Consider the following 23446-nt stretch of genomic DNA (forward strand, 5'->3'; position numbering starts at 1 on the left):
CACCAGTTTCTTGGATCGTTTAAAATGGAGGACTGCACTCTCCTTGAGATGTTCAGCAACTTAACACATCTGCCTGACTCCTCTCACCAGAGTGATAAGGAGAAACTACTGAGTCTTCAGGTTTTGTGAGTTGGTCTCATAGCTTTAGTAAAAGTGGAAAGTTCAGCCGAGACCTTTATGTTCCTTCTAAAAAAAGCTCTGGGTATATTCTGGGTATATGCATGTGGGCTCTCTGATGTTTAGAGTTGAACTGGTATTACAGCCTTTACTTTGGAAGAGATTAACTAGGTCTCTTTCCTCAACACTTCTGCCTATTTTAACAGAATTTGTAGCTCCCCGTTACCTGTCAGACCTCATCAAACCTTGACCTTCTGTCAAACCTGTTCAAATTGGCCATTAATTCAAACAAGTATTAGAGAGAACAGGTAGGGCATGAAATTAATGCAGAGAAAATCTATTTCCGCTACTTTTCCGCTTCCTTTTCCCATAGATACATGGGAGGCTTGGCAGCTAGGACCACCACCAAGTCAAGGGATTCTGTGCGAAGAGGGGACTCTTTCCCTTTGGTGCCTCAACAAATCACTACCTACAGCCAGAAGCAGCCTCTGCCCATAGAACCTTGCAGCCACGTTCAGGTCCTCCCTCCATTCAATTTGCTGCAGCGCAACAAAGTGCTCCAAAAATAACGTTTATTTTTTGAAACTGGAAAATGGCACAAACCACCCCAAAGGAGAGAATGACAATGGCGTGAGTTCAGTGTGGGCTCATGAACTGGCCCTCCTTGCCAGGGACAGGAAACTGGAACCTCACAGAAAGAGACTGCATGGAACCAGATTGAACACAAGTGCCAGAAACCGCGGCCGTCGACGGCCAAATCCTGCCGAAAGGATAACCGACCTGCCTGTCAGTCCTTTGCTAGAGCGAGCGCAAGGACTGTGCCGTGGCTCTACAGCTATAAACACCTCCACTTTGCAGGTCTGCATGTACAATAGGCTAGAGCACGCATATTAAGTGAGGAGAAATTTAAAGATCAGAAATATTTCCAAATGATAGCTTTAAAGTTGGGGAGCAGCAGTGCTTGAACATCTGACTTCAATTCTGAACTATTTTTGATGAGCGGATCTTGATGCAGTACCCCAAATACACTCACAGTTTCTGTTCAAAATGGTATTCATCAGTAATGATAGAGCCGTTATGTATGAACTGCTAAACAGGGGCCACACCGCCACTGCTGAGTGGACTAAATTAAGTTGGACTGCGCAGAGGAGAAATAAACTAAATCATTCTCTTTGAATAGACAGAGCCAGATTTGCCACTACCTTAAATCTTGTATAACTGTTTAGATCATGTCAATGTAGGGTAATTTTTATGACAATGAAGTTATAAATGCATAATAAATCCATCTAGAAAAATTCCTTGCCTATGAAGAACAGAAAGTAATTTTAATTTCTGAAGTATTAAAAGCTGAATGCCAAATTGTAATGCTAAAATTGAAGTCAGAAGTTATATGAAGACAGGTTTTCAGAAGCAGTAATTTCTTGATGTAATATTTGAAAGTGATCAATTCAAATTCTGCTTTTGAAAAATTCTCTGAGCTTTGATCTCACTCCAAGTTTAGCCCAGAACAACTATTATATGGCTGACATTAAAAAGTCTCAAAACAAAGTGATTTATAATGGAAACACAGAAAATAAATCACTATTTCAGAACTTCCTAACACACCACAGATTAGATCCAGAAGGTCAGACAAAGTTGTCATTGAGTGTGCGAGCTCTCCCTGCTGCAGCTGAGGACCACAACAAACAGAAGAGCAAATTGATGAACTTGATCAGGTACACATAATGACTTGTGCCTTCCTAGGTATCACTGAAAGCAGCACTTAAAGATTATGATCTACAAAGATTGTAACATGACCACAATCATGCAACAAGTTGAGAAGCAAGGCTTCCTCCGGCTGGACCAAATACATATGTTCACCAACGCCCTGCTGAAGAATATTTGACCACTAAAATGAGAAGAGCCATTAACATCCTGAATTAATGGGCTTAGTGGTTTTCAAATGAGGCATTTTCATGATGGACATGGTGTGGATTCAGCAAAGTTTGCTGTTCAACAAATACAGCTTCAATTTCAAAGATTTGATTAAGCTTAATACCATTAGGGAACCATTACTGATTTTATGCTGTTGTTGTTACTGCTTTAACTATCAGTTTCTGAACCAAAAACTGCAGACAGTTGGCTTGACCAAAAGTCAAGGTTTAGGAATGCAAAAGCAAATCCAAGGTACAGATGAGCTTCAGATGTGGACAGGCTTCACAGGGTTTAATAGGCTCTCCAGAGTCTGTCAGGTCACAGAGGCTTTTTCTTTGGGGGGGGGGGGGGGGGTGGGGGGGGTGCGTGCACATTTGTTTCTTTGTGGTTTTTGTTTGTTTTAAACACTTCTGGCCTCAGCCAGAGTAGTTATTGCATGCAACAATTAAAAAAAACCTCACAACAATCTTTTGTTTTATTGGATACCATTTACAAAAAAACAAAACAAATGAAAATAATCTTCTTAATAAACAACCCTTGATCACCACCACGTGTTTCTAAAACAGGCAGATGTTCACAGTTAAATCTGCCAAATAATACTACTACTTTTTTGTAAACGTTAATGGTGAAAGAACAATAATAATGGTTTTAGTCAATCATCATTAGTACTTGCAAGTACAAATATAAATTAAATAAGACTCAAAAAACTTGTACAATAAAATCTGCTATAAACAAAGCTAATTAAAAAGAACTGCTCTCAACCTGTGTTGTGGGTTTCATCTTGTTTTAAAATTAAAAGCAGTATTTATTTTTCTGAAGCATCCAAATGAATGTTCATATCCAGATGTCCTTACAAAGAAACATGATCTTCATTCTTTCCTCATTTTTTTAATCTGTTTATACTATATTTTACTTCTGATTGTCTTTTTCTTCCTTGGCAATCCTCTTCGTCACACCACTGAAATACTTCTCACGGAAAGAATTGTGTCCCCTGTACGGCATATACTGACCATCCAACAAGTAAGAATTCTGCTCTTGATCCTGCATGGCATCAAAATGCAAGCATTAGATTTCACAGTAGTATGTTCAACATGCATCGCCATTGGTTTTCCTCCAGACTTTTTCAAACAACTGCAAGCAAGCTTAAAGTTGTTGGGGTTTTTTTTACAATTTAGGTCAAACATTAAGGCAAACATTTAAGTCACTAGATTGATTAAAAAATTTCAAAGATACAATGCTAAGGTTTCCATTAGGATTAACAGGAACATATGCATCCTACTGCAAAGTCTTAACATTTAGCAGAAATTAAAATCCTTATGCAATGGATTCTCATTTGACATTGTTCAAATACAAGCTGTAAGCAGACAAGGGGGGGGTTGGTGGTGGTTTTGTTTGGAGTTTTTTAATGTACTCATTCAAATTTTAATTATTCTACTCTGTACAGCAAAATGACGCAAGCAGTCAGTACCAGACATTTGAAGTTTTAATAGCACTGCATCACTGGAAATATCTCTGCTAACATCACGAGATTCCAACTCTTGCATGAATGAATGAGAGCACAGGTACTATGCCACACAGACTTTTATAAAGGAAAATATAAAGGTTAGTTTCCAGAAAAAATACCATCTGGAGAATTCAATCACTCAGAGGTTTGTGGAAGGCAGGTACAAACAGAAGAGGAACACAAATGACTAAATTGCATTCCTACAGTTACTGAAGAAGCACGATCACAGGATTTTTTTCTTGTGCAGTATTCACCTACTTCTGGAAGTTAAAGTTGAAACAGTAAATCCCTACAAGTAATACCTATTTGACATCAGCCAAGTATATAGTTTAGAAAATTTGCCTATTGTATATACAAAGGTTTAGTTCATCATGTACTGTGGCTTTATACAATTAAGATGCAGTATTGATAACATTAGTAGACAAGTAAGATAAACAATACATCAAACTGAATGCTAAAGAAAACTGATGGCAACTTTTAAAAGTTTTACGCTTAAGGTTGATGTCAGTTTATTATGCTCAATAGCAAGATGGAATTGAGATAAGCAGCCTCGCATAGAACAACTGAACTGTGCAAAGAGAAAATAAAAGCAAGCATACAAGAGAACTAAACCTCTATTCCACTAAATGTTTCTCCTCAATGCATGCTCATTGTTATAAATTTTTAAGCAATGCAGCAACATACAGATTGCTTCAATACTTAAGTTTACAGTTCAGAGTTATTTGTTGATATTTGAAAACAAGGTTGCTGTGGCATGCTTTAACATAAGCAGCAGGAACACAAAAGTAGATTTAAGTCAATATTTTCATACTACAAGTACTACACTGTAAGGTTGAACTAAATCCTAGGGGACAATCTCCCCCTTTAGCTATTTTGTAGCCTTTCCAGGCTCTCACCTAGCAAGATCAACACCTCATCTTCCTTTGGATGTCCCAATATGCATTCTAAAGGAGTGAAACAAAAAGTTTTTCAACACAGCAAGACGTTTGTGTGCAGGTGTAAGTGCCCTCTTCTGGACACCGTGAGATATTCTGTGAAGGAGTTCTCTCCCATCCTACCAGATAACCAGCAGCATGCCACTGGCTTCAATTAACTTGCTAAATGTTAAGCGTCACGTGGATATCGAACATGTAAAGCATGTACACCAGTAGCAGCAAATCAGTTCTATTTAAGTAGTGCACTGTTGGAAAATCACAGGAGAAAATGACCTTGATAAACCCACTGCAGACACAGTACTATCTATTGTCTTTTGGTCGCCTGTGAGAGACTGCCATCTCCAAGACCATTCTTAGGCTGATAATCAATACGCTTTTAACATATCCATGTAAAAAAAATAAATATACAGGCAGAGAGGAAACAAGGAGGAGTTCTGACATGCCCCTCTCACAGTCAGCCTTTACGCACTCCTCTAGGTCTCTTATACAGGACCACTCTGAGGAAAAGAGCACTTACTCTTCCCCTGAATTTGCAGGTCAGCAATCCTTCTTTGACCTAAACATAGAATATATTTTTATAACTTTGGGATGTGTTTTAATGGTAATTCTATATAATTTGCTTGTTTTGAGAAATAGATGGAATATTTGACCCTGAAGGATAATGATATATGGGTCAACAGTATTTTAACATAAAAATTAATCCCCACAGCCTCTAAGAGGTCACACATCTGTACACCATTCATCTTAAGTAATGAAACGCTGATTCAGGATGAAGGGAGGAAGGAAGAAAATAACTACCCTCTCTATCCCCAAGCTGGTTAGGGCAAAGACAGGATATGGTAATGTACGAGAACAAACTTCAGGTTAAACACACAGCTGTAAGAGGAGCGCCTGCATTCACCAAATGGAAACAGGTTTGGTACATCACTCCACAGCAGAATCCATTTTATCAATCCAGGCAGGCCTCAAAAGCTATGCAAATCACTGCTTGATAGGCAAGAGGTCTGCAGTCAGGCACAGATTTCTTGGGAGAGTTTACAAAAGCAGCTCCTGGCCTGCATGACAGTAATTCCAGCTTAAGAGCTTTCATTTCCTATCTCTCCTCTGTACAGACATCACTGTCCAATAAAGATGGTAATTGCTTTAAAGAAAAATAGTAGATTGGGAATTGCTTCTTAAAAAACGAAAAAGAAAATAAGAAATCCTGAAGTACCTGTAGATGCCACTCACTGTTGACATTCAGTAGTCAAAACAGGTTTATGGGCAACATGAGAACTGATCAAAGTAAAAGGAATTCTTGTATTTCAGAGACTAATGATTTCTGAACAAATTCTAACTTAGGGTATTTTTTATCTACCTGGCAAACTGAATGGGTACAATCTAAACACTAGGGATAGGCTGCATTTAACTCTACAGAAATAAGAACTTGTCAAAAATAATCTTCATGAAACAATTTACTGTGACTATTTGCACTAGAATTTATCTGGGAATCAGGCACCAGCTCGTTTCAATAAGGAAGCCAGCCAAACATTCTCAGTCAAGCTCTACCTTGAGTAATATAAATTGGTAGAATATGCACTCTAAATATCTGACAGGAATGTTTTGCAGTAAAAGAAGATCTCTTATGGAGGGTGTCAATATCAGCATCAACTCTCCTTCAAGTGCATTAACTGTCCAGGGCAGTTAATATGGAGGTTTTTTTCTTTTCTCTTGCCTTTTTTTTTAAAAAAAACCAAAAAAGTTTAAATTCACGGAATGGAGTTGAACCACAGTATTTGAAGGGAGATAGTCTCTTTCCTTCTCTTAACATGACACACTGGAGGAGCAATAAGCAGTACTGTATCACAATGACATACAGCTGCATCTAGGGATGAGTAGCTTTCTTCCACTTACTTACTTTGAAACAACTGGTCATCTTTTTCAAGGTCCAAAGTTTGTAAATGGTTATTCAACACAAAACAGTGAGACTTCCCAAGAAATCATTTCCAAGACAGCAATGATCAGCCTGCCTGGCACTAAGTCAGCTCTTTCCCCAGTCTGCCAGCGCTACCAAGATGATAAAGACTTCTTCCTTTATTTGTAAGCCAGAACTGAAGATGTTAGTTAACCCCTGGTTTTATCACCATCCTTGGTTCTCACTTTGAACAATTTAAGTTCTCAAAACAGCAGAATAATCGCAAACAACAGTTATCACGTAAAACTTCTGCTCTGAAATGTTTTGTGATGACTTCTGTGACAACTGAAAGCCAACAAAGCCCTTGTCAAACTGCATGCTACCGAATTGCTTCTAGCTAATTAGCTTCTAGCTAATTTGAGTTTTCAACTCAAATCTCATTTGTTCAAAAGACAACACTAAAAAAGTGTTACAGATCTTCAATAAATAATGAAAGAGATGGAAGAAAAAGGAAGCTTAAACATAACAAGAAAGCTTTATTTTTATTTAAATCATGATGAATGTGAAGTGATATTCTGAAGATTTTTGTGAATCTAGCACACCTCAAGTTCAGCCTCAGGGTAATTACCCACATTCAGTTTCTGTTTAAAAAAAAAAAAATCTTGCTAGCACTATCACAGCTTCCTACCACTCTACATCTGGTGCTGGACAGTAGCTACAGAAACCACTTGTAGTAATGTTATACAGCTATAAACAACAAGAAGCAGTTTCCAAATCAGAGACAACAGGGTCATATCCAGGAAAAGACACTGCTAAATTCAGTAGGAAAAATTCTACACCAGTAACAACTCTGGAGTGACCGTGTGGCATGGAAATGCTGGACCCATTCTGAGTGGTGGATTTGTATGCCCGATGCTCCAGAGTCCTTTCCTGGGCAGTCATATGCTCAAAGTTCATCCTTCAGTCAAGTTTTCTGTTTCACCTTGGTGCATAACTTCTAGGTGTCACTTTTAGCCCTTATTACAGATTTTTCCTTCAATATTTTCTTAACAAGTCCTGATTAGTAACTTCAGAACTAGGTAGCATTGACCAGCCAAATAGATACTATATATTTCTGTAAGACAGCGAGCAGAGGAATGAAACAAGTAATTCAGCAATAGCTGAAATAATTCAGCATGGGGAAAGCAACAAGCTAGACATAGTGTTGTAAAGAAAGGGAACACCAAACAACCCTACAGTTAAACAGTCAGTAAGTCTACCGCTTCTGGAAACAGCTGATTTATCACCAGATATAAATTCCCAAGAACCCTCGTGGTAGTAAGTTTTTATACTCCAGTTTTCCTACTGATTAACCACTTACCAGTTATTTCACATTTAAAGAAAAAAAATCACCGTGACAATTCAGATATAGGTGGCACAGACTGAGACCCTTTAGCCTTACATCACTATATTTTTTACAGCTTTTGAAAAATATACTGGCACAATAGAAGGTACATTTTCACTTGATTCAGGCTGGAACAATTGGTTCAAACCTCTTCGGACTTAAAGCAGAAGGCTGAACTCCTATGATACCACAGTCAACAGATATTACAACACAAATCTGCTTGGCCAACAGCTTCTCATTCTCGCACTACCACTGTATTTATATATGAATGCCTACAGTCTTTGGAGAGTTGAACTGGTGTTCACCGCTTAAAAAAAGCCTCCCTTCACAGTTCAATGAAGGTAGACTCACACACAGTCCTGCCTACTATAATATCAATTAGAAAGTTTTGTTTCAGGTTTAGAGAGATACTGGGGAGACCCATATCCATTTACTACCGGAAGAAGGGACACTAACGTCCAAAGAAAAAAGTAATACAATAGGCTAGTAAGCTCTCACTTCATATCACTTCTGTTTTGTTCCTCTCCTGTTCCACACTTCAGTTCTTCACTTCTCTTATTCTTCTGCCTTCAGAGTTTTAGAAGACTAGGAGTCGCTAGTTGGCTGCTGCTAGCTGCCCTCCACAACAACTGCTTTCATTCATTTTTATTATTGTCACTATAATTTAAGACTGGGGAGCAGGGGAGTTACTAATGACCACCATGGTTGCCCAAAAAAAAGCCTTAAATATTAAAACCCAAGCAACTCTTCTGTGCATATTGTGCACATGCTGGAAAAGCCTATTCATATCAAAACTGTGTTCAGTAAGAAATCTTTTCCAGTTGGCATGATATCATCGTAAACTTAAATAGAACAAACTGGATGCTTACAAGATGAGTTACATAGCACCTTTTGTGAGGTTTTTTTTAATTCAACCTTTATGATCTTCATGCTTATGATTAATTATGATAGATTAATACTTCAACTAGACATATGCACTTTTTGCATTCACTTTGGTGTCCTTTATAGTACAAGCACAATCAAATTGCACCATCAATTTCACGTTCGTTAACTGGATTCATTTCTTGTTAAGAATTTAGTCTTAATGCTGAAATCAAGTTTGCTGTGAAATGTGCAATGCATTATTGGTGGCAAACACTGGGGAAACCAAAGGACTGCATAATGACACTACACGATTTGTAAAACTTCTTAGCCCCTTCCAAGTACCAAACTAAGCTGAATTAAAAGGCATTTGAGACTGTTACAAACCAGTTTGGTAAGGCAGACGAGAACTGTTTGGAAACATAAAAGCTTGCATATTCGCAAAAATTCACTCTTCCATTTTGGAAAAAGACAAATGGCCAAAGCTCCAGCTATTGAATTTTATGAACATACCCAGTGAGTCAGAAGTATCCAATTCAAAGGCTGTTCAGGATATTAAGACAGGAAAAACACATCCCAGGTAAGGGACAAAAGGGTAGTGAAATCTTGGATAGTTAGACACCAAACAAGACCCTAAAAAAAAGCAGTCACTGGCTAAGGAGTCAATATGCAGTTTGTTACTTGGACAAGTTTTGCATCGTCAGAAACTGTACATGTGTTCTGGTATCTTTAAATTATCTAAAAGACAACTGGAGTCCTTAGCATAAGCACCTGCACAGTTTTACCTAAGCAGTAAGCCTGCCAACTCGACTCAGGTGCCCAAAGCTAAGCACTTCCAGACATGAACCTGTCAAAGCACGTACTGAAGAACAGGTGATGCACAAAACAAGAATAACAACTAATGAAACTCTATTCATAGAAGGCTGGATATATTTTTTAAATTAGAACATGTCATCCTAGAGCACTGGCAGTAACAAAACTCCTGGTTTTTTACTCCTCCATGAACACTCCGAGACGCACATCAAAAACTTTCATAATTTACCCTCTTGCTTCGCTACTGGTAAAGTTGGCAGCTCTGACTCTGAACTTCACATACAGTGTTTTACAAAAATTCAGGTGTTGCTTGAGAATCTCAGTCATCATTAGCATTATGAATGCAGTACTGAAACCCTGCTGTGTTATTAGTGCAAGCACCATGCAGACACAGCAGTCTGACTGTATCTCCTGTCATTTAAAATAGCTCTTGCAACTGACAAGGAATGTACTAAAAAACACTTACTCGCTGTTTGCATGTGTTTTCATTAAGAATTTGCTTTACCTTTGCTTAGCATCTCTTAACAGTGCTAGGCAAGAGAAGCAGCAAGAAAGGAAAGGAAACCTGACAGAATGCAGCATTCCCTGGTCCCAACGCCTCAGGAGAGGCACTTAAGTACGTCCCAAAACAACAAAAAAAAAGTATAGCGAGTCATGCTGGCTTATGTCACAGCTACAATACTATTTCTAAAGCTAGAGAAGTACCACTTTGAAAATGAAGTAACAGAACTGAATACGGTTTACCTGCCCTGCAAGACCCACAAAAGCATTTAGTATTTACTTGGGCATCAAATTACGCTTTGGAATCAACGGGAACTTGGGCATCTTGGCATCTCTGTGGATGGGATTCACAGAGTTCAGTTTTCCTTGAAAAGCATATGCAACTTTCCCAAGTAACTGTAAGTTCAAAGATCTCTTTCACACTATTAAGTGGCTTGCTCAGGACGAAAAGTGAGGAGAAAAAGGAAGAAAGACATCAAACCCAGAACAATCCCTTAAATCACTGCTCAGTCTATTTTAAAGAAACGTGTGGAGGTTTTACAAAAGCTCTTAACTCTCATCATAAAAAAAGTACAGTGTGATGGAAATAAGGATCAAATGCCAAATAGCACAAACTTTTCATGAATGCAATAGCTACTATTTTATACAATCAAGAATTCAAGCTTACCTTGAATTCTTTCACCTTTTCCATGGTTATCAGGCGCCTTGATGTGTGGCTGGAAAGCATCTGCTCACAGTTGCTAATAAGTTTCAGGCACGGGTGGCGAGGAATGATCTCTTCTGTGTATCTGGAAGTAATAAACATTCATAGAGCTGTAAGCTCATGAATTGGAAGGCTTGCATCTGAAACAAAATTAATACAGATTCTTCACAAAATGGCTTACACGAAAGTTGCTACCCATATTAATTTGATTGAAGAAATTCAGGTATTGGTGCTCCAGAGTAAAGAGACACATACATACACTTTCTACATGTATTTACATGACTTTATTGTATGTACACAAGCCTGTCTCTATCATTTCAAGTAGAAAATATCTCAACCAATCAGGAGTAGTAACTTATCCAGTCAGAGCTGTGATTTGAAAAATGTATTCCACAGTCAACATATAAAGTTGCAGGACCAAGAGACTTATCTCTGGCTCCCTAAAAGGAGACCATTACACTTCAATGTCAAATCACAGTAAACCAGCTTTTATTAGGCAGTGACATTCCCGGACTTTAGAATTTGGTGTTAGAAATCCATCACTTTATAATTACTCTTTCTAAAGGGAAGAGAAAAAAAATCCATTATCCTTTAACATCAGATGGTAGCAACACTGGCTTGCAATTAAATCCTGTCTATAGAAGGAAAAAGTTACAGTGTTTTAAATGCCCCCACTTCATAAGCATACTACTTCCTAAAGAACTTTCTCTAGGTTGCTTTCGATCCTTCTATTTCTTTAAATGCTGAAAGAGGAATTTAAGGATTTAAGAGCTTTGTATGGGACTACAGGAGCAAAAAGTATTGACCTAGCTACTAAGATAAACATGAGATCAATATATATACACTGAAACATATAAATCAGCCATTTAGTCTCAGTTTTTGTAATAAGCTTTCCTGTAATAATTACTACACCATAATACAGAAAATGGTGTATGGTATTGTCAGTGACTGTAATTTCGTAAAAAATGCTTGCTCTCCTGAGTCCCCAATACTTGGGGGTCAGCAGAAGTCTGACATTGAAAAGCAGAACTGAACAACTTTCACATGTATCACTTAAACTTAAAAGATACGAAGGATGAGATTCATATTTTTCCTGAAAAGTAGATTTTCTGAATGCACTTTACAAAGTAAATGCATTGTTCTGGGAGAAAGAGAAGGCAAATATAACACAACTCAAAACAGGACCCATCTAGGTGCTGATGGAAATCTTGACATTTCTTAAAGATAATAGTGAGCTGTTAAACAAGTAAGACAATACCAAACACAGACTTGTAAATAGGAAAAACCCCAAACAGTACTGCCTCTTTGCATTGTTTCAAAACGTCAAGATTGCAAAACAACCCTTCAGTCACTTCTCACGTCTGGAATCAAGTCACTACTGCTAGACGAAGTCAGAATATGCTTTTGACAAAGGAGAGTGAAATTAATTCTCAATTGTTTTTTTCTATTACACAAGACTTTTGGTGCATCTAGTTCTACCAAGCTGCCTCTTTCTCTTACAAAGAAAGGTAGGCACTCTGCCACAACATCTTAAAAGTTTCTCTTCATAACCATACAAAAGCCTGGCTGCAAAGGAATTAAAAGAATTCAGACTCAACAATGATTTCAATGTCAGATTGAAAGAGTAAACTTTGGAGTGAGATTCTATCTTGCAGAGGGAGAGATCATTATCGCTTTGTTAAAAAGCCTCGTCTGTTAGCATTAGTGCATATATTTCTACACTCTTTCAGGTAAAACTCAGGACAAGAAATATCAAGAAATATAGTAGCAGTAGTTTTAACAGACATCCATTTTAATCCAGGTTTGTTTTGAATTTAAGGTAATACACAAGGATCTCAAACAACACATGAATCTGATGGCAGGTGTTGCCAAGGGATATCTGATAACACAACATTAGTAGACAGTATCTTATCTTCCCCTCGCATACCTGCTTTAATGTTTGTTCCTGTGTTCATCGTTACAGCTGAAAATAAAGTGACTATACTAATATTCTGTGATAGTGACTTCAGTATTTCAATCCATAGTAGTATGTACAAATTCACTAAGAGGCAACCCAACTACAGCTTGAGAGAGCTGACCTCCCCAAAACAGCAACTGAAGTAGAACCAGAACATGCAGTTCATACTTATCTAAAGTTAAACACTTCATACTGCTGTATACTGAGGAAGCATCCTCTTACCAAAGTTCAATGAGCAGACAAAAAGCTCTGGTATCTTGACACACAGAATAAACTCAGTAATTCAAAACAGAGTTTATTGACACGGAAATCTAAGAATTCACAAATCACCCATGATTTGTCAGGGCTAAAAGCAAGTATAGGCAGATATTTTGAACAATTAGCTATAATAGTGTTAATGGCATTTATTATTTTGTTTACGAATAGTCTTACAAGAAAAAAAAAGTCTAAGATACCAATTATATCATTAAAAAAAAATGCAAGCTACTAAGTGCACTCTTCTGTCATGAAAATTGTTAACAGAAATGGCTCCTTTTGATTTCCACAGTTTCAAAACAGCATCTAATAATAATATGTAGGACTGTCACAAGCCATTTACATGATGAAACCAGGCACAACCACCACTTTATATATCAGTACAGTTTGATTCTACATAGAAACATATGACATTGTAGAAGCTACCTTCAGAGTACATCTACATCTGGAAGATAATCAGAAACAGCTATTGTACATCAACTTCCCACTTTACTGTGAAATAGTTCTGAAAAATAAAACCACCAAAAAAACCCACCCAACCCTCAAAACCTTATCTAAGAGATGCTGAAGTAAGGTATGCAACCAGATGTCTTTCCTTTTAAGCCCAGTTCTAATCCCAGGCTGCACTACTGAGCAGGCAGCATCCTGCAGTCTCTGCTGGCCTCTCTCGTCCTTAACAGGGCTACTCCCCTACGCATCCTGCCTCTCACTCCAGTCTCTTGGTCACTTGACTTTTCCCAGAAGAAAGCTAAATTATAGTGCCAAACCCCAAACAGCCAAGAATGTTCTCTTGCAGGACCTTGTCATGTATCTCTATCAACTACTCTAGTAGAAACACATTAATAACAGCCTTACTACTACTATCTTAGAAATTGATCTACACCTTGAAAGTTTAATTTTCTAAGCTTAAACCTCAACCCATTGGACATGTATTTGCAAGGACATGTAAAGGCTTTTTCTTTTTGGTAACAGTCAGGAATTATTTCCATCCAAAAACCTTATTTCAAAATGTGCTTTCCCTCATATGAAGTTTTGAAATATGAAGTCTGAGCATTACTCCTAAGTACTAGTATTATGGAAGTTTCAGCTGTACTATGCCCCAAAAGCAAGCACAGTGAGAATGTAGCATCTGTTCTGACATACTACTTAAGAGAAATTAAGAATACATACTCAGGCCTGTATATCGGCAGCCAGTAAACTAATCTTCCTCCCATCACCAGATATTCTGCTGCAAACTTCAACAGGTCAAAAAAGATGTCACTTAGATGGTAATTGGATGAAACGAAGATGTGATTGTCTGCGCTAAACAAAAAAATTACAAGTGTAAACATAAAAGCACACGTAAAACCTGCATTTTTAATAAAAAATAAAAAAACAAAAACCACCACCTAAACCAAAAAAACAAACAAACCACAAAACAGCACTATGTGACACTTTCAAAACTACATAGGACAATCTAGGAGTACAACTTCTACTAAGAGGAACGTGACTTCCTCAATTCCCTTACTGGCTCTTTAGACTATCATCTTTAGTACTTGTGGAAGTCAAAGAATCACAGGCATGTTGAGAACAGTCATTTTGCACATCTTTAAGGGCAGTTTAGAGTAAAAGGCAGAAGACAAGGAAGGCCAGGCAGTGGAGAAGCTATGTGTTATCACTGAAGAAAAAGGAGCAGTGGAAATCCAAGAGAGGTGGTTACGGTAAAATAGAGGTATTGCTTTTTAGACTGATTTTGCAGCTTCAGCTTACAGCTGAAGAGAACTTTCTGAGAATCGGAAACACAAGGTAATGGTGACTCACGGAGACAAGAAATAGGATTTGCAATCTCAACACATGCAAATTATAAGCAGGGAGAACAAAAACAAGAGGATTTTGGGAAGTAACACACTAGTTTTGCAAACAGAACAAAAAGGTCTTTTCTTCTTTAATTAATATTACTATCTTTCTTTTTAACTGCTGACAGCCAGCCAAGAAATAATAAAGACTCTAAAACTATAACTGGGTTTCCATTAAGACATTTATATTCTACAACAGACAAGACAGCTTACCTACCTTCTTTCAGCTGACTTAACTGTTTCCTTTTGTGAACCTGTTCTGCGAGTAGCTTCTCTGATACCATATGGTGCTATACAAAGCAAGTGTACAATGCAGAGATGAGAACCTCACCCTTTGTCTAAATAACATACAATTACGTTATATATACAACGGTGCATAAACTGTGGCTTATAGAAAGTCAAAAAACCCGAAAGATTTTACCAAGTAAAAGTCAGTAAAGGTAACTTCTTCAAGATCTATTAGGTTTCTTGCTCCAAAAGGTTACTTTAAAACTGTTTCACAGAAAGCCCTTCAGCTGTCAGAGGCTTCTAGCAGCCTAGACATTTGCTACACTACAAAGGACAATGCTTTTCTGTTTTCTTTATTAAAAGATATTCCTTACATTTCCATCATGTGACAAATAATCCCATCCACTTTTGTTTGACAGACGCAAACATCTCCCCTGTAGCACCTAGCTAAGCTTTTTCAAAATTAAATTGTACCTGCTGGAATTTCTTGCGAACACATTACACAAATGGTAGTTTTCACAAGAACAGATAAGAAGAGCCAGAGATGGCTTTTTCTCATACATTTTTGCACTGTTCTACTAGTGTAACGTACTTATTTCAACATGTTCAACATACCTGGTTTCGTGAGACTTGTTTCAGCATCATGGAAACACCATACAACCATTTTGCTAACAGAGAAGTTATGGCACAACTTGCGAACTCAGTTCTAAGTCATATTAATATTCTACATCATCTTATTGCCAAATAGGCCAAATCAAAGTTAGCAGGCAACCCACAAAGAAAAGTCACACTCCCTATTCCTAATTAATATTTGTATGTCGCTGTAAGAGCCAGCACTAGAGATCAGAAATTGCAGTATCAAGGTCTTTTATTTATTCGCTTAGCTTCTACTCCCTCTCATGCATGACAAACTGTGTTAAGTCAAAGGTTCCTACAAGAGCAGAGGATCCTTTCAAACCGCTAGTGTTTCTAGTAGTTAAGTGTATCAGAAATGCATTAAAATTTCTCTTTGGAAGCATTCCAATAAGCACTTAACATAAGTCTCCACAAGTCCATCAGAGCTGCATGGCAGACTCCAGTGTGTTGCAGATCAGGTCCTAACAGCAACATGGGCCATTCTGATAAGAAGTCTCTGTGCACCAGTAAAATTATGCCTTTAGTGAATGAGACTTCTTTGAAGGATGAGTTTCAGCCACATGGATTTCTACTAGCAAACATAACATTCTCTCCATGGAAGAAAGTATTAACACCAGCTTTGTTACACATCTGTAACTATCCTTAAAACAAATGCAGAGATGTCAAATGCAGATCAAATTACCACAGTGCTGCTCTCAATGGTCGTTTTCCGAGATATAGAAACTGCACACCTGAGCACTTATCAAGACATTAAATCAATGTACATAGGCATAGACATAGGCAATAATCTTTTAGTCATCACTATTAGGCAGCAAAAAACATTAACAAACTTACGATCTGTAATGATTGCATCAAACAGCATCCCTTTTCGCCATATTGGTCTCGAAGAATCAGAAACTAGTGCATCAAGGTAATATTTCTCTAAACCGTACTGTCGGAGATTAGCTCTGATATTTTCATCTGGACCTCTCCATTTCTGGTTCTTTCTGCTTGCTTTGCCTGGGAAGGGTAGGGCATGGAACGGAAAAAAAAGCATACCTAACAACAAACTACTTTATAGGAAAAAACTTTCATACACTCTATCATGTAATTTAAAGGAAATGAAATAAATGTTACATACAAAACCAGAGCTTATCCCTTGACTTATTCTACTCACTGTCTTACGTGTTTGTGATAAACTTCACAAGTAGCAAGGAATAATGAAAACCTGTGAGCAAAGTTCTGCTGCACCATTTTATAAAAATGTTGGTTTGTAAGATGTTCTCACTATCTGTCAGACATAATCCTGTCCAATAAATCAGATATAATTTGCACGGAAATTTTCAGAGAAGTAAGAATGGGATTAGACTTCCTGGGTCAGGTTACAAGAAGCTTCCTACATCACAGGCTAAGAAAGCACACAGCTGTTATAATTATTATTTGGAAATTTGTTTTGGTTTTCATTACTCCTTCTATTAAATATTTCCTGCCTAAAAATAAGGGAATAGCTTAGCTAGGATACATGTAAGTTGGTCAACAAAAATAAGCATGACCAAATAAATCCCGTGAAGATTAACGATGCTTTAAAGTACACTAAGTATCATCTGCTACCACCAGTATTCTTAAATTCCAGAGAGTAAGATTTCAGTGGCTTAGAAATATATAACATACCTAATCCATGGATTGTGTTGAAATCTATATCAGTACCACACACATATGCTCCGAAGTGTGCTGAGGATATGAGAAGGCCACCTATAAAGGGGAGAAAAGGTGAAAAGTATGAACTGCCGTCATAAATTTTATCAGTGTTACGATTTTTTGCTCAGGAACTTCAGGAGTTTACACCAGTAGCACACTAGACCCAAAGCTAGACCCAAGAACTACCAAGCAGTTAGAATCACTACGCAACTATAATCAGAGATAGTAACACCAAGTCCCTTGCCTGCTATATGTGATCTTCCTTATCTAGCTATGCCCTATGTCACTCTCTATCTCTGGAGACTGTTCTTAGGAGGGTTTTTTTCTGTATTTCAAGGCAATAAAGATCCTTTAATCATTACATGAACCAAACTTTTCAAATCTACTTTGCGAGGAGCAGAATTTCAAATTGTTGGCAAACAACTTGAAAAATCATCACCAAACAAATCACAATTCTACCATTTGTTCTCAAAGTCAGTCTCCTTAACTGTGTCTAAAATCAAACTCTTGTATAACGTGGTCATTCCCTGAGTAAGCAGCAGTAGAGTATCTTCAATGTAAACAGCAATATCAAAAACGTTTCTGTAATTGTTTTGCAGTATGAAAGCTATATACAGATGCATTTTTTTCTCTATGCTGCCTATTTTGTCAGTACATTTATTAGTGTACTCATCTTGCAATAAAAGGAATTCCTTTAATCATTATATTGTGATCTGCTTTGCTAATTGAAAAAATACTACCAAAAAAGAATGTGTGATATCCCCTTGAAACTGGGCAACGGTTGAATAGCCCATAGGAAAGGGTAAATGACATTATCTTTTTAACAGCTTCAAAAAAAAAAAAAAAAAAAAAAAAAAGATGAACAGCAGAAGATAACCAAAGAGCTGTGTTCTTGAGTTGTTAAAAAACAGGTATGTAGCTAACAGAATGCTTTAAAACTGAACAGTGACTGAGAACAAGGCTGTGAACCCCACACAACTGATGTCAACTGCTTAAGGATGCAAACAGCCCTGCTAAAATAAAGGGGTGATCGCTGCAGGACAAAGAATTGACCAGCACAGGCAACACTGTGCAAGCTGGATGTGCAGGTGACACCAGCTCTCCTATTCACTGGTAGCACAGAGAGGAGCATCTCAAGTGGCTGCACTGCCCCGCACCACCCACTCAGCACTGACAAATCCCTAACATGCCCTGTGTGCACAGGCTGAAGATCCCACCTCAGGGCACTAGAAAACTCCTACATCATATGCTAATGATCTCTACCAAAACTGAAGGTGAGGGAGAAAAAAAAAAAAATTTCCTCTGCTTTTTCTTGTGAAATGGATCAGGGAAAAGCAAGGTTACTCACCCCAGAGGAGTCACCCATTTCCCTTCTCGGCTGCAATCCCTCAGAACAGATGGGCAGTACCTCCAGAGGGTCAAGACAAATTTAGCTAGCCCTGACCCCAAGTATGGCATACCACCCAGTCCTATAAAAAAAGTAAGAAGAAAGTACTTTGCCCATCTAAGAATGTTTTTAATCACAGGGAAAAAAGTTAGGAAAACATGAACTTACAGCTTTTAATATATCTCAGCTGGCACTAGTTCAATTCTGTTCACACAGAAGGTGCACGAATACTTAAACACTCTAATATGGCCAGCCCTTTGACCTACTATATCAAACTGATGTATACAAAGGGTTAATCAGAGAATCATTGTGACCCCAATGACTATTAGCAGAATGATGATGGCACAGAACTTTATGTTTTTCTATGGTACACTATTTCCCCCACCTCTTCAGCATAGATGAGGGTCTAGTCATGCCACTACCCTCCAGAATGTTAAAGAAAAAATTCCTGTCATTTGCAATTACATAGTATCACTAATCGGCAAAAGGGAAAGCAGGGACAAACATCTTCCAAAGGTACAAACAAGCTCACTGAGATAACCCAAACTGATTGTCTAGGGGGAAGTATAAAGTATTCAGGTGAAAGTCTTCATTTATTCTTCCAGAAACCTCCAGGCTTCCTTCTGCCCAACTTTGAGGAAAGCATATCTAAACAGTTTATGTAAATTACATTTTACAACTCAGAACTAATCCTGGCCATTCCAATTCTGCTTTACAAAAAAGGGGAATCAAGTCTCCTAAACCACCCTCGTCAAAAGCATTTTTTATTCCAAGGACAAATTCTAATCGCCCACTCTTACATGAATGTGAAAGACTTGTGATTCGACTCATCCAGCAAAAATTTTGTTTCCAACAAGCAAGCACCACTTTGCTAGGTTGTTCTAATTTGGTATTATTTACCTTTGGAGCTTAAAAAAAGAGTAAGAAACCAATCCAGGTATTAAAGTTGCACCAGTAATGAAATCTAAACTGAAGTTTCTTCCAAATCGTCCTCAGATCCTGAATATATATTCTTTCCAAACCCATTAGCTCAAACTTACTGCATCACTCTCAACTTTGAGCTACCTCCCAAAATTCCAGTGGCAGGGCACTGTTGCACTGAATCTTGAAAACCCTCTAAAGGACCTCAAGAGACAATTGAAATTCCTGGGGTTTCTTTCTGCTGATTAGGATCCTAGCCTAGATGTCTGCAGTCACTAAGAATGAACTTTATCATATGAAATTTCTTTTCTTAAGGTCAAATTCAAAGAAGGATGGCTTGAAAGTAGGTGCAAAAGCCACTGTTCAGTTGTTTAGTCATAAATACACTTTACCGACAAATGGCATGCCACCCAAGTATCTCCAGTGCCCCTATGTACCTTTAATCTCAATCTTGTGTGTTAAAGATGTCTAGTGCAATAAAACCGCAAAAATTGCAATTCAAATCATTAGGCAATTTGGGGACAATTTTGCATGTTACCTCTTGACCTGAAACATGACTTAACATTTATCTTTAATTTCTAGAGCTTCACCACTTCTGTGATTTTTCTTCCTCTGACTTTATTCTTCCTTTTTTTATTGAATTTTCACTCCCAAGAGAATGAATGGTATCGGAATTTTTTGTGATTTAGGTTTAGCAGATTTTGTAAAAAGACACAAAACTATAGACACGGGAAAGAAATAAACAAGTTAGAGACAAAGTAGAGTAATTTCCTCAGCTTTTCAAAGAGTACTACCCATCTGCAAGGAACACAAGCACAAGGAAGAGGAGGAAATTTCATAGGACATTATTATGCACACAAAAAATCAGATCATACATGAACAAAAATTTAATACAAAAACGTACAGTTCACTGAAGCCGTGTTTCTGAAAATATTATATCCCTGGTTTGTTTTCTATGGTACAGAGAAGTCACATGCCAATAAGAATTTGTCTTGCTAGTGACCCTAGTGTTGAATTCTCTCTCCCTAACTTCTCTTCAGTGATTTCTGTAGTAAATTCTCTTCATCTTCCCATAATGTAAGTATTTTTAATTGTATGCATCTCACACATGGTCTTCTTAATCAAAGTTGAGCAAAATCCAGGTCAGAAACTGTTATGCTTTTCAAGAAACTGCTATAGGTAGCTTAACACAAGATACTCTTGTATGATTAAATGACGCAACCTGACACAAAAGATCTTCTATTTCACCTCCCAAACAGCTGAGTTTCCCTTAAGCACATCTCTGCTACACAGTAATATGTGGAATTAAAGCTCCCCCTCCTGGCTTAACTAAGAAAAGTTCAGCTGAAGGAGAACGCATGGTGCAAATAAAATTATCCTGATGACAAGGTGTGACTACAAGGAACACTGTTGAATGCTATGACCTGACTATCGCTGTGTTGCATTATATGCCCAGAAGTGCCCTCAGCACTCTTCTGATCAGCTAAAAAAATGCTGCTCCTTGTAACATTCTGAAAGTGGCTGTAGGAAGCGCTCTAGCCAAATTTCAGTTCTTAAGTCACTTTGGATCTTAAGCAGTCCATGACACACAGGAACCGGTGTTTAAGCAATGTTAAAAAAAATAACACAGGGAAGACAGACGTGTCAGAAGTGTACGACAAACTGTTTATATCTTCTGAAGCTGGTCTCCTTCCCCAAAAATCCCTTTCAAGTTAACAAAACAGTCATTTCACAATCACCATTTTGCTTCTGGTATTATCTCAAGAATCAGTTGAGCACCAGAAGCTGCTGTACCAGGTGAAAGCATGGTGCTGGCAGTAACAGAACCTCCCAGTTTCTCCCGCCAGTAGAGAAAAAAAAACCAATATATATACCTGTTCCAACAAAGGGATCATATACGACATCATTGGGTTTTACTCTCCCATGGTTTGCCATAATGAAAGAAAGGCAGGCATCCATGCTTGTATTTCCAATAAAGTGTCTTTTTTTTATACTGTAGGACTCGATAAGTTCTCTTTGACCATCTGCAATCTGTTGAAACATTCAAAATCACTGTCAGGTCTTAGATACAAGATATAAGCTGACAGGCTAAAACTTGCTTAAGTCACACCATCCAACAAGCAGGTAACTCTTCATTTCATAACACATCACCTTGCTTACTGCCACCTGAAAACACAACAGACTTCTTTCCAAGCAACAGACATATCGGTTCAACACCTAGATAAATTCTTCAAGACACAGGTCAAAAATATGTAAATAATTTAAAGAGAAAATTCTTCTGAAGAAACAACAATTAGAGCAACTTTGCTATTATTCTAGATATCAGAAAAACAGTTCCTGGCAATTCAGAGTTAGAAGAGTTTCAAAATTACAAGTAGGAATGCACTTTAACACACAAGTGCATACACACATGCACACGCTTATGGTCTTACAGAATTTTCACCTTCACTGGCGTTTCTGTCATGCTCAAAATGTAAATTTAGGATAGCATTGATACATTAGAATTTACTAGAAAAACAAACAAAGACCAAATGCTAACATTTTTACATCAAACTTCCAAAATATGTTGAAGACTACCAAAGCAATCTGGAAGCAAACATGTTCAAAAACTCTATTCCCCAGCTCTGGTCAACATCAGTCTTACCGGGTAAACAAAATATACTTGCCTATTTTTTTCAGGTTGGTTTACTCATTTTCAAACACTTCAGGAACCCAGCACAGATGGGACAACAGCTGCAATGTTTTGCAGTATTGCCACATCGCCCGGGGTGTTTCACATTCATCACAGCCATGGACAATACTCACAGGTGCCAATAGATCACTTGGCCCTCTAAATTCTCTGTACCCAATCCCCTGACCATAGCTGTACAACCTCAGCAGTGGTTGTACAACCTTCCAGCTGCACTTGACTCAAGACATTTCAAGCACATATTCCTATCAGTGGCTGGTGTAATTCTGGAAGATGTCCTTTGGGGAGCCACTTTTTCGCCATAAAAAAATAAAAGACCAGATTTCCTCAGGATATCCTAATAACGCAGCAGGTTTGGAGTGCATACACTCAAGGACATTTGTAGTAAAGACCTGAGATTACAAGCTCCAGACAGTTTTTGAATGGGGTTCCTACTGTAGAGCACGGCACTGTCAGCATCCCCTCAGTGGGCTGGGCCTGCTGATGTCCAAAGCCTCAGGGATCAATCTGGACCTTTCTGTGGAGGTGCCTGTCAGGGTGACTTAAGCACGTACAGATTGCTCCAGTGGGGCTGATGCAACACAGCAGGGCCACGAGCCATCTACAGTTCCTGTAAACATTTTTCAGTTTTTGAAACAAGCTGCTGGTGCTTTTAGCTCCATCTGGGCCCACAACCACCACAGCTGTGTAGTTTCCTCAGTGGAGGGCAAGATAAGGTGTGTTCCCAGATACAACTTCAATTTTTCCCACCTCTAAATTGCTCAGTTAACCTGTTTTTTTTCTAGTCACAATAAGGACTTTGAAGACTTGCATCAGTGTATTATGCAGTGAAAGATTCATCCATAATTATATTGTCTGTTTCTATTAAAACATAACACAGTTTTTTACATTTAAAATTGAAGAACACTCTCTTGAAAATACAAGCTCATAAGAACTGAAGCAAGTGTACTCACATACCCATCTACCAAAATACAGATGAAAGGGCTCTTCTGGAACATTATTAGGGTCCATTCCATAATCTTCCAAAATCCAGAAGATGTGTTCTGGATTCTTTAAATTGACTTTTCCTTTGAATGGCAGAAACTCAAGGGCCTATACAATAAAGAAGAACAGAATCAAAAAAAGGTCAATTTTTTTTAAATACATACCCAATAATAAAATTAAAATAAAAATGAAATAAATATAAAACCACACCAAAAAACAAACGACAATTCCACTTGAGAAATGATAGTTTA

The 23446-nt window shown here is 37.9% G+C and overlaps 1 protein-coding gene across 4 annotated transcripts in view; it reads right to left on the bottom strand.

Moving 5' to 3' along the window:
* Nucleotides 1-2476: 2476 nt before the first annotated feature.
* The window catches only part of TRMT11 (tRNA methyltransferase 11 homolog), a 28765-nt gene continuing 7795 nt past the window's right edge, over nt 2477-23446 (bottom strand). For 3 of the 4 annotated variants that reach the window (XM_055713194.1, XM_027811937.2, XM_055713197.1), the window contains 8 exons: nt 23169-23303; nt 21397-21553; nt 17188-17268; nt 16372-16536; nt 14891-14963; nt 14009-14140; nt 10591-10711; nt 2477-3072 (listed from right to left, as the gene is read on the bottom strand). In XM_055713194.1, the coding sequence (XP_055569169.1) occupies nt 2941-3072; nt 10591-10711; nt 14009-14140; nt 14891-14963; nt 16372-16536; nt 17188-17268; nt 21397-21553; nt 23169-23303 (996 nt within the window). In that variant the 3' untranslated portion in view covers nt 2477-2940. Of the gene's footprint in view, nt 3073-10590; nt 10767-14008; nt 14141-14890; nt 14964-16371; nt 16537-17187; nt 17269-21396; nt 21554-23168; nt 23304-23446 lie in introns of those variants that run through there. The other variant, XM_055713195.1, reaches the window with a different exon arrangement.

Source organism: Falco cherrug, chromosome 6 (genome assembly GCF_023634085.1).
Source record: "Falco cherrug isolate bFalChe1 chromosome 6, bFalChe1.pri, whole genome shotgun sequence".
Classification (NCBI taxonomy): Eukaryota; Metazoa; Chordata; class Aves; order Falconiformes; family Falconidae; genus Falco; species Falco cherrug.